General features: G+C 38.5%; 1 protein-coding gene across 3 annotated transcripts in view; it reads left to right on the top strand.

Annotated features, from left to right (window-relative positions):
• The first annotated feature begins 2,983 nt into the window (after window positions 1-2,983).
• The window catches only part of phf21b (PHD finger protein 21B), a 158,665-nt gene continuing 149,414 nt past the window's right edge, over window positions 2,984-12,234 (top strand). For 2 of the 3 annotated variants that reach the window (XM_059977982.1, XM_059977980.1), the window contains exons 1-4: window positions 5,698-5,839; window positions 5,987-6,141; window positions 6,533-6,565; window positions 6,788-6,853. In XM_059977982.1, coding sequence (XP_059833965.1) covers window positions 6,088-6,141; window positions 6,533-6,565; window positions 6,788-6,853 — 153 coding nt within the window. In that variant the 5' untranslated portion in view covers window positions 5,698-5,839; window positions 5,987-6,087. Of the gene's footprint in view, window positions 3,812-5,697; window positions 5,840-5,986; window positions 6,142-6,532; window positions 6,566-6,787; window positions 6,854-12,234 lie in introns of those variants that run through there. The other variant, XM_059977981.1, reaches the window with a different exon arrangement.

Genomic DNA, 12,234 nt, shown 5'->3' with positions numbered 1-12,234 from the left:
CCGGCCTCAGTCTCCAGGATGCAGTGTGGTGGTCAATTGCTACTTGTTCTTTCTTCCAGCCAATAAAAGCCTATATCTCGCCTCACGTCTCCAAGAGTTATTGATGGTGCATCACTCCTGCATATTGATAGCAGCTCCCTGATGCCAGCAAATTATATACAATATCCCAGAAATTGATTTTTTTGGAGAGTGGAGAGTGGGCATCCTGATTGGTCCCTCTTTGTGCTAAGTAGACCTATGAGTTTTCTCTGTGGGCAGGCTTTCCAGTTGACCTCTCTCTCTCATTGTCTATCAGTTCAGTTTAGTGTCCTGCTGCGCCTTGGCAGAGTGTTCCAAAAAAAGAAAATATAAAACGTAAACACGAGGAAATCTGCAGATGCTGGAAATTCAAGCAATACACACAAGATGCTGGTGGAACACAGCAGGCCAGGCAGCATCTATAAGGAGAAGCACTGTCGACGTTTTGGGCTGACACCCTTCGTCAGGACTGTAAATATAAAATGTACTTCACCCCTGACTACACTAAAGTGTACCCCTGCCTAATAGGGGTAAAAAATAATGACAGTGTTGCTCGCTGCACTGTTTGCAATGGTGACTTTTCTATTGCCTGTGGTGGGTTAAATGCCTGTAAAAGACATGTTGAGATGAGTTTAACAGGTGTCATTTGTTCATTAGCATAGCTAACGTTATTTAAACTAGCTGGCTAGTTGCTAAGGAGCTACAGTACTCAATTGATGTCCTACGATGAGCCCAAACTCCCTGTAGAGTTGCTTAAAGTTGTAATAAATAAAAAAAACAACTCTATGATAATATAAGTACATATTTTAATGTCACATTTTCTGCATATACCCAACTTGGTTTATAGATTAGACAAAATCACTAAACAAAGTATTACATATACCCTTGAGGTCCACTGGTGGGGGTAGATATGGGGTTGCAGGGGGCAGGGGTGCTACTTCCCTGAAATGAGTTTTTGCAGGGTGGGATGTCTGCCTTCTGGGAAATGGTACCACAGAATGAAAGCCAGGACCAACAAGCTCCAGGACAGCTTCTTCCAGCAGGCCATCAGACTGATTAATTCATGCTGATAGATTTGTATTTCTATGCTAAATTGATTACCCTGTTGTAATGTTTATTACAATACACAATAAATTGCATATTGCACATTTAGACGGAGACCTAACGTAAAGATTTTTACTCCTCATGTATGTGAAGGATGCAAAAATTAAAGTCAATTCAATTCAACCATATGTTCTATGTACTGTTGGTAATATGTTATGCACCTTGACCCAGAGGAATGCAGTTTTATTTGGCTATATTCACGTATGGCTGAATGATAATTAAAATTGAACTTGAACAGAGAAATTCTTCTCGGTGATCCAGTTGATATGTATACTGCAATCAACATAAATAAATGCACTTTCTGATGGAAGGCCATTGACCTGTAATATTTAATCAGTTTCTCCTTATCGTTACTGACTGACCAGCTGAATTGTTTTTGTTACGACCAAAGGCAAGTAACACTTTGTTGTGGCACTCCAGAGTACACAGACTGTCAGCCAAATTTCCTAAAGTAGAGCTCATATTTAAGTTGATGTGAAGATCTTAGGGACATAAGGAGGTTGTGAAAAGAGCTGTAGAAAGGAAAGATATTCCTTTCCTTTTATTCTGACCAGGTCAACTTCGCGATTGTTAATTGTAACATAAAGCATTTTGAGTAATGATGAATTCTAATTACTGGCTACTATCTTCAACCTCCAGAACAGCTTTCTCTATGAAAAATATTTCTTAATGTTATCAGTAACTAGTAAAGATTGGCAATTGGGAATACTGCACACATATTTGGAATTTGATTTATTTTTTTAACCTTGCTGTTACTTGTAAAACAATTTATAGATATGACAATACATATATGAAAAACCAGTAATCCAAACCTAGCATTATTGATATGGCTGGAACAAAGCCAAAATAAAAAATCAACAGATGCTAAAGTGGTTGAAACAGCTAAAGATAATCAGAAAGGCATAAAATAATGTCATATTTGAACTGTCGATGAACTTGGGATAGTGCCAATTTTTAAAATGTTCATTGACCACTCGTCCCCTCTCCATTTCAATTGAAAGAAAGAATAGGCTGCTTTACTCAAGTTCAAACTGTGGTCCGTATCAGAAGCCCACATCTTGTCTGAGTTTTCTACACCTGACTGAACTACTTTAATGATAGGAGATAACAATTTAAGAATAGGATTGTTCGGTGTGTGAACTTCAGATCCACGAAAAATAATTCTAATATTTTTATAATTTTTGCAAGAGTAAGCATTCAATTCTTCAGAACCCTAAAAGCGAATTCATACTTTTAAAAATGCAGTTTTTGTTTTGGTTGGGTGGAGTTGTATGACTCGGGTAGACAAATTTTATGGGCCATTTTGAGCGCTGTGTTCGGTTTTCAGCAGGAAATAGGAAGGAGGAGGAAAGACTTTATAAATGATGGAGAGCAATCGTTTAACGAAGCATCTAGCAAAAAGTTTGAATGCAGCACGAGCTGATAATGCGACCTTCCCACCCTACGTTTCCCATCTCCATGTTAGAACCACTGTATCTTTAGCAAACCAACCAAGCTGCACCTATTCCTGACAAAATAGAAATCAGTACAACAAAAAAAAAGTTTTAAAAAAATTAGGAAAAATAAAACACCCAAGCAGTGAAATAAACCATAAACAACACAAAAAACTGTAAAAGAAACAAGTACACTGAAATGAAATACAACATATAAAATAACTCATTTTGAGACTCGGGGAGCACAACATGGGAGCCATGAAGATATTTCATTGGAGATGCTATTAAAGGAAGGCTTTCATGATGCACAATGTTGAAGTACAACTGTGTCCTCTCTGTACACAGAAAATGACATAAGATTCCATTTATTAAACAAACAGAAAATAAATCACAATATGTGACTGCATTCACAAACATAATTTATTGGTTTTGAGGCACTGAGACATCCTGAAAGTGCAACAAGGCATGACATAAATTCACTTCATTTTTATTACAACTTTGGGTTACAGCTGAAGTGCTTTGCAAGGTTCCCCTCCCCACCATTATAACAAAGTAGGATGCTCACATATGAACTTTTAAACTGCAATGTATTGTCAGAACAATTCCATATTTTCTGTGAAACATTTTAGCCACTGCTTTGAAAACTAATTTTAAATGTGGTCCTAATTTATTTTGCATGTGCAGATATCTTCCCCACTCGTGAGTTTCAACACCGTAGCAGAAAGTATCAGAATTTACAAAGAAATCAGAAAAAATGCAAAAAAGTTATATTTTGCTCATTTTTAAGTTTCGCAAGGGTCGAAAAAATTGCCATATAAATGCATTCACATCTTGAACATCCTTCTGGTGATCAATCAGAATCAGCTGATTAGGTGCAAACTAAGTATTAAAAATCTAAATAAGCCTTTTGTAGTACTCAAGTGATGCAGGATATTAAAATAATATGCAGCGTCCTTTTGAGTTAGAAATTCTATTTTGAGTCCAAACTGAGATATTAGTATTTAGTTCTTGGGTTTACCACAAAGCCCTTTTGGAGAGGGGGAGGGGATGGCGTTCTCTTCAAGTTAGGTTTGATACTACCCTTTATGTGCATGTAATGGCGTTTACTTACGCAACCAGAAAGACAATAAAAAAAGCCTGCTATATTGACTTTTCCGTTCAAGTGTGCTGAAAGTCGATGGGATTCAAAGGTAAATGTAAAATGGACGTTAAGGCGAGGAGCTCCGGAGTTTCACCATCTAACCATATAATGAAAAGTAAGAGTAACTGAACAAGAACAGAAGCAGTCGATCCAAGGTTAGGTGGGGGATGGGAGATGAAATCATATGCATTTCTATGTTCCATGAATAATTCCATAAACCTTTAAAATTGAATCAAAATGTTTTAGCATTTTAACAAAGGATCCTCGCCACGTTACCTTAAGGAAATCAACACGTCGTTTAACAGACTATACGTAAATTCTAAATCTATATTTGTGTTGTATTTTCCACGCCCTATCAACATCAATATGCTTTAGATTTAGAGATCCAATAACTACCAAAAAAAATGCAGACAGCTTCTATAACGGCAGTTACGTCAATATCGCTCGTTTAACTATGGGAATGATCCTTCTTGCGAATTTTCAGGAACAGTTTACTTGTATGAGACTACGTGGCTTTCTAAATCGAGCTGTTGCACCTTTTAGTTGGGTTGCTAACGCGCCAGCACTTTCATCAAATTGTAAAGATGTTGTAGAGTAAGATTCATTTGTGCTGAAAAGTGAAAGATCTTCTTTTCGCCCTCATCAGAAATGTTCAGTCTTGCAATAGCAATTGGGGAATGGAAGTTTCTTTTTGCCCGTGTAACCATTTTTATGGTTTGCCTCATTTCCATCGAATAAGCGGAGAGCTGAAAAAGCAATTGCTTTCGTACATAATTTCTCTTTCTCGCAACTCTGTACTTTACTTAACGCCAAATCCCGCCTTCGCTCCGCGTTGATTGGTGCAGTGACGTCACGCAACACCATTTCAGAACGTTCCCTAGCTGCGGCGAAACTTGTGATTGGTTGAGAGCGGTGCCCTTGCACAGCGTTCACTCACTCTCTGTCATTCTAATTATTTTTTTGTTCCTTAACTGCAACCTACCTCTTCGTTAAACCGCAACTAATGAATCAAACTTGAAAGACAGGCTGGAAATACCAAAGCGTTCGGAATATAATCACAATAAATCATGTCTGCAAACTAAACGTTGAAACACTGCAACTCTTTATTTTTCTTATTTGAAAAAAATGGGTGCGTAACAATGTAATTAAAAGGCACGCGCTTGCGCACACCAGCGATTCAATCAGTCGAAAGAACAGTCACCCGCCTTCTGAAGACGCTGGCGGATTCTGATTGAACAGGCCAGCTGTCTATCAAGCGTAGGACGAGATTAAAATACAGAAGTGTTAATTAAGTTGTCTATATGCAAATTTTCTAGTTCTGCTCTATAAATTTAAATGAGTAAAATAGATTACGTAATAAATCCGGGGAAAACTCATTTCGTTTCTTCCAGTTTACTCCCTAAAATATAGACTATTCACTCCCTCCTCGCTAGTCTGTTGAAAATTCACCATTGTACAACATTCTGTAGGTCAATTCACAAGAATGAAAAGTACAACAGAGAAACACCTCCTATCTGAGCTAGTTAAGCTGCCTGTTTACTTTATCTACTGGTTAAAACTTTGAAAATATTAATTGAAGCAAAATTACACCACAAAGGATTTATTGGATTAAGCCTCTAAAATACACTTTTGGCACAAATTACAACCCACCGCGAATGAAGCAAGGAGCATTTACCTTTTAACTAATTGTAAGGATAATTCCAATTAAAAATAAAACTTTTGCAACCTTCTAAGACAAAGTATACACATAGACTTTTAAGCGCAGGGAAGGTCGAGCCAGAAGCAATATCTAAAGTTAGTTCTAATTTTGTGCAGCTGGTGTAGGGTGCTGGCAGCGCGCATGCGCGGCGCTGTTCCCTGGCAGGGTTCCATTGTTCCATCCGGGTACTCGATATTAGCATTGGCAGCCGAGGCACAACTTTTCCTCGAGGCAAAGTGAAATCCAGGCGCGCGCTCGCACCCGCTGAATATAGTCCCCGGATCTCGCTGCCCAGCCGCTAACGGAACGGCGGCGGCGGCGGCGGACGGGGCTCGCTTGTCGGAGGCCGGGCAGCCTGGCGCACGGCGCGGCGGGCGCGCTTCGGGTCGAGCTGTTGGCCACTTTCCCCCTTCTCCGGGAGAGTTTTGTAAAAAATGGCGTAAAGTGAGTGATGAGTCCTGTGTCCGTACTAGCAAGAGAGGCGAGAACTTGCTTTGCAGACTGTGTACACTTGTTCTTTCGATTGTTTACTGCTCGATTATTTATTTTTATATGTATGAAAATCTGTTTGAGTTTTTTTAAATATTGCAGACGCGCTCCTTCCCTTTCACGCCGACACACACGCACACGAACAACTAACTTCATTTCGTTTGGATTCAAAGTGTCTGAAAAAGTGCTTTTGAAGTACAGCCATGGAGATGCAAAGCCTTCAAGAGGCACTGAAAGTAGAAATCCAGTGTCACCAGGTAACAAAAAATCTTTTTACCCTTTATGGTGTTGGGGGGGGGGGAGGGAGAGCGAATCAAACCCGTTGAAAGCTGTGCATTTCTTAACGGTGCTTTGGATCTGAGGGTCAAGCTGTGGCAATAACTGCCTTCCGATATTGTTTACGTCCAAGATCTTTAACTTTGGGGCGAGTTTTTGGTGGTAGTCGAGTTCAGAGCAACAAGGATTTGGAGTAATATTGCGGTTGGGTTTGTGAGATTAGTACGAGACTTGAATATTTATGAGATGCTCGAACTGACTCAGTGTTTGCGTGCCTCTTTGTTCCTCCCAATCATGACAACTTGTATTGCTCTTTGACCTTTTTATATTTGGTTAAAAAAACATTGTAAACATTCTATTTCTTTTTATCAGAAACTAGTTGCACAGATGAAGCAAGATCCACAGGTAAAATATCAAAATCTTCAATAATTCTTGTACGATGTGTTCGGGAAGATGATCAGAAACTTTATCAGTGCAGATCTCATTTGGTAGTCGGGGTAACTACTGTGTTTTACGTTGTTCTGTAACTAAGACGTTATCGTACTTAAATGAGCAATGTATTAATTATTTTAGCACATATTTACCAATAATATATGCCAGTATTTAAAGTGAATTACGTTTTTCCAGAACGGAGAACTTAAGAAACAACTGCACGAACGACAATCCCGAATAACATCTCTTAGTGAGAAGCAAGTAAGAAATTGGTTCAATTCTTGTCCGCTTACTAATGTGTATAGTGGTGATTTAACATTTGCAATGACTTTCACTTAAAGTAATTGTGGGGGAAGGGAGGATAGATGGGGCGGGGGTGTTAACAATGAATATGTAATCTTTTAAAGGTAAAACGATTGAATGCCGAAAGCGTACGTATAAAGAACAACTACTAAAGTTAAAATGTTTTGTATGCTGAGATGAGTTTGCTTCCAAATGAAGTTAAGTTGTGGCGTGCATTTAAGTTGGCAAATTCTGAGGCGTCCATTTTGGATAGGTCGACATATTTTCCAAGTCTAGAAAGAGAAGGGAAATCTGGCAACTATATTGAAAATTATTTAAAGCGCTGATTTTTTACGTCAAGTTGCTTATTCAGTTTTTTTGTTGGAATGCTAAAATAATTTTATATTCCAATTGCTATGCTGCTATGTGTTATCTCCTTGTTCTGATTGACGTGTAAACGGTGAATTCGGGTCCAGCTTCACTTTCATTTTTCTAATCTGTGAATTTAATGAGGGAGGTTTTGGTCGGGCTTATGATTTTGACGGGGATTTAAAAATACCGTAGTGTATGAATATTGGATTCGCGAAGGCCGACTTTGTATACTTGGACTATACTTGGCTTCTAGCGGAGAACCTTGATAATTACAATAGAGAAAAAAATTTCAGCACCACGAACAGATGCCATTGAATGCACAGCTTGCTGTGGTTTTGTCAGCGCTGAACTTCTCTGCTGTTTCCTGTATTTATGCAAGAAGATTTTAAATTCTCTGTTATTGCTTTAAAAACAAACTTTAATTGTCATGAAGTATTTTAGAATCTTTAAAATGTAGACTCTTACTGAGTTTTTGTAAACTCCATTGATTTTGTTTCTTTTGGAATGCAGTATGCAGCATCAAGTTAACACTGCATCTTTAATTTTACTAAAGATCAAGGCATACTGTATACGGAACATTGGTAGTCCTGTTAGATTATTAATTGCTGATATCAGTTACGAATCTTTTGTGCGGAGGGAGGGGGTCGGTCAGTGGGGAGAGATGAAGCTGGTATGTATAACCCTATTTATTTATTTATTTATTTATTTATTTTGCCGGTACATTCAATTTCTTAGTGGAAGCTTCCATTTTGTAAGTAAGGGGTGTTGTGTGTGTTTCCTAACATGGAGAAAACTATGCAAAGAAGAAATCGCAATCTGTAATAGGAGGGGGAAGGGGGACTCATTCATGCTGAACATTACGGTTTTGATCGCTTTTGTATTTTGTTGAATTAAGGGCTAGGGAGGAGGGAGCGTTTAGACTTTTAGTTATAATCGCCTCGTGTGTCAAATCAGTCGTTTGAATTTGCCAAAAATGATACCCTCTTCCCTCCCCCCCCCAATGGTGGAGGAAGGTATTTTTGTTTTTGATCACTCAGCATTTTTCACACAGTAGTTAAAATAAGGTATGGAAAGCTCTGTTGTTTTTCCTTTATTGATCACATAATTAACTTTTTTTGTCTTGGTAGAAATTGTTGACTGATGTGATCATATACTTAGAAGTAATTGGAGTTAACTATTTGAATTTAAAAAGTCTCAGTAAAATTATAGCTAATTGTTAAAGCATTTTTGACACTTAAATTGCTTTTGATGGAAGTGCTAATAATCTTCCAGTACTTTGTGAGGGTATTCATAATGATCCCGATATATGGAAGGTTGAAAACAAGTTCCAGCAAAACTTCTGATTATGATTCATTGAACTTATGGTGTTACACTGCATATTCAATGTTATTTTGACGCTACTTAAGATTTATTACATACACATTTTCATGCACCTGTGCCAGAGATTTTTGCTTAATTTTATATATTATAGATTCTAGAAACTAACTTAACATTTCTTATTACTTGAATTTCCAGTTTGATTTATTTTAATTGGATAGCTACAATAAATTGGTTATGTTGTTATGAAAAAGCATATAGCTTTTTTATTTTCCTTTTTTAGAGGGCATATAAGCTATTTTGATTTGAATACGAATGATTTATTTAATTTTAATTTGTCGTGATGGCTTATTGTAATCTTGGAAAATAATGCAAAATTTTTGACTTGTATGAAGGTATAGGCTAATGAGAAAATAGATTTTGATTTTCAGGTACACAAGATAAATAACTGATCAGTTTTTGCATATGAATACAACTGAGAGAAATTCTATTATTTGACCTCTTGCCCAGCAGTCCAGTATTATAACACAATACAAATGTAAAGGTAAATATAGTCTGTTGTATTGAATAGAATTAACTTCTGAATATACAAAGGTCTAGTGTCAAGATTGTGTTAACAGTGAGTACTACAGTAGGTAGAATGTTAGGTTAAAAAGTAACTTTGAAATATTTGATACACTCTACATAGAAGTCCCAACTAGAGAGAGTGTGATACTAGATCTATTGGGGAATGAGCCAGAGCAGGTGATTGAGGATTTTGTAGGGGAACACCTTGCAACTAGTGATCATACTGTTTTTAGTTTCAAGGTAATTATGGAGAAGGATCGATCTGGTCCTCGGGTTGAGATTCTAAATTGGAGAAAGGTCAATTTTGATGGTATCAGAAAGGATCCAGCAAGTGTGGATTGGGATAGTTTGCTTTTTGGCAATGGTGTGTTTGGTAAGTATGAAGCCTTCAAAAATCAAATTTGTATCTGCCTGTCAGAATAAAAGGTAAGAATAACACATTTGGGGAACATTGGTTTTCAAAAGGTACCGAGGCCCTCGTTAAGGAGGTGCATAGTGGCTATAGGCACAAAGGTACAATTGAGATTCTTGAGTATAAGAAATGCAGGAGATCATTTAAGGAAATCAGGACTACTGAAAGAAGGCATGAGGTTGCTCTGGCAGACAAGGTGTAGGGAAATACTAGGGGCTTCTACTGATATATTACGAGCAAAGCGATAGCAAGGGACAAAATTTGTCCGCTGAAGATCAGAGTGGTAGTCTATGCGTGGAGCTGAAAGATTCGGGAAAACTTTAAATGGGCTTTCTGTGTTTGCTTGGGATGTGGACATAGACAAAATAGTTAGGCAGTGCAGCAGTTAGTTCATAGACACCATACAGACTGTAGAGGAGGAGGTGTATGCTATCTTGAGGTAAAGTAGGGTGGCCAACTCCCCAGCGCCTGACAGGATGTTCTCTCGGACTCCTTGAGAGGCTAGTGCACAAATTGCAGGGGACTCGAGCAGATATTTAAAAGCTCCTTAGCCAAGGATGAGGTGCTGGGGGACTGGAGGATAACTAATGTTCTATTGTTTAAGAAGAGCTCTAAAAATAAACCAGGCATTTATAGGCTGGTGGGAAAGTTATTGGAAAGTATTCTAAGAGATCGGATATACAAGTATTTGATTAGACGGGGACTGATTAGGGATTGTCATCGTGTTCTTTGTGTGGCAAGTCATATCTAACCAATTTTCTAGAGTGTTTGGAAGAATTTGCCAGGCAAGTTGATGAAGCCAAGTCAGTGGATGTTGTCCATTTAGCAAGGCCTTTGACAACTACTCGTATGGGAGTTTGGTCAAGAAAGTTCAATCACTTGGCATTCAAGATGAGGGAGTAAATTGGATTAGACATTGGGTTTACAGGAGAAACCAGAGAGCGGTAGTAGATGGTTGCCTCTCTGACTGGAGGCCTGTGATTGGTGATGTGTCACAGGGATTAGTGCTGGGCCTGTTGTTGTTTATCTATATCAACAATCTAGCTTATAAACGGGATCAGGAAATCTGTGGATGATATCAAGATTGGGGGCTGTAGTGGACAGTGAGGAAGGCTATCAAAGCTTGCAGCGGGATGTTGACCAGCTGGAAAAATGAGCTGAGAATGGTGGCTGAAGCTTAATGCAGATAAATGTGAGGTGTTGCTTTTTGAGAGGACCAACCAGGGTAGGTCTTACACAGTGAGCAGTAGGACGCAGAGGAGTGTGGTAGGACAGAGGAATCTGGAAATATAGATCTTGAAAGTGGCATCACAGTTAGATAGGGTCGTAAAGAAAACTTCTGGCACATTGGCCAAAATATCATTTGATTGTGTACAGGAGTTGGGATGTTATGCTGAAATTGTATAAAATTTGTGAGGCCTAGTTTGGAGTGTTGTGTGCAGTTTTGGTCGCTTACCTACAGGAAAGATGTAAGTAAGATTGAAAAAATTATTGTTGTTCCTTTCCATGTTTTGTGGTGCATCAGGTGGCAACCTTGCCGTTCCTTTAGCATTTTGTTTGTTTTTAGCTAGCTGGTCGCTCAACCCAGCATGTATGGAAAGTGTGCTAGGAGACGGCTGGATTCAAACCTGGGTCCAGTGTGGATGCCACTACACCTCAGCCATTTTAGGACTGAAAGAGTGCAGACAAAATTTACAAGGATATTGTCAGGACTTTAGGACCTGAGTTAGAGGGAAAGGTTGAATAAGTTTGGACTTCATTCCCTAGAAAGTAGGAAATTAAGGGGGAGATTTGATAGAGGTATGCAAAATTATGAGGGGTATAGATAGAATAAATGCAAGTAGGCTTTTTCTACTCAGTTTGGGTGTGGCCAGAGCCAGAAGTCATGGGTTAACGATGATTGGTGAAATGTTTAAGGGGAACATGATGGGGAACTTCTTCATTTGGAGGGTGATGAGTGTGTGGAATGAGTTGCCAGCACAAGTTGTGGATGTGAGCTCAAATTCAATGTTTAAGGGAAATTGGCATGGATGGAAGGGATATGGAGGGCTCTGGTCTGGATGCAGGTCGATGGGATGAGGCAGAAACAATTCGGCATGGACTGAAACGCCTGTTTCTGTGCTGTAGTGTTCTTTGACTCTGATGCTGCTGCATGTACGAATGACCTAAGCCAGAAAATAAATAATTTGCAACAAACAAATTTAAATTGAGGGGCTATAAAATGAGGTTTGAAGCAATAACAGTGCAGTTAGCTAGGTTATAATAGTTATAATTCACTACTTCCGCTGAAATTTAAACAATGGTCTCTTTGGTACTAATACCTAAACATAATATAATGGTACTGTTGAAGTCTTTTTTTGCAAAACTGTCTCCCTTCTCACACACTGCTCTTGCCAGAAAATTAGTGATAATGCAGTCACTGATGGTTTAAGGTAATTTGCTATGTGATTTCAGTGACCCAGGTGTTGATCGGAAACGCTGAGCCTGTACGTAATACAGTAATGCAACTTGGTGTCACTGGAATTTTTTTGCATTGCTTGGGTGGGGGGGGTGTTGTGTGTGTATATAAAGTAATATGACTTGTATTGCACTAGTTTTTGGGACATAAATTTAATGAAGTGATATTTCAACTTTTATAAATATTAGATTTCATCTGCAATGAAATGCTGCAAATGGTACCAGTTTTTCATTT

The sequence above is a fragment of the Hypanus sabinus genome, chromosome 8 (assembly GCF_030144855.1).
Source record: "Hypanus sabinus isolate sHypSab1 chromosome 8, sHypSab1.hap1, whole genome shotgun sequence".
Taxonomy (NCBI): Eukaryota; Metazoa; Chordata; class Chondrichthyes; order Myliobatiformes; family Dasyatidae; genus Hypanus; species Hypanus sabinus.
The sequence above is the reverse complement of the archived record's forward strand: the minus strand, read 5'-3'. Positions and strand labels throughout refer to the sequence as shown.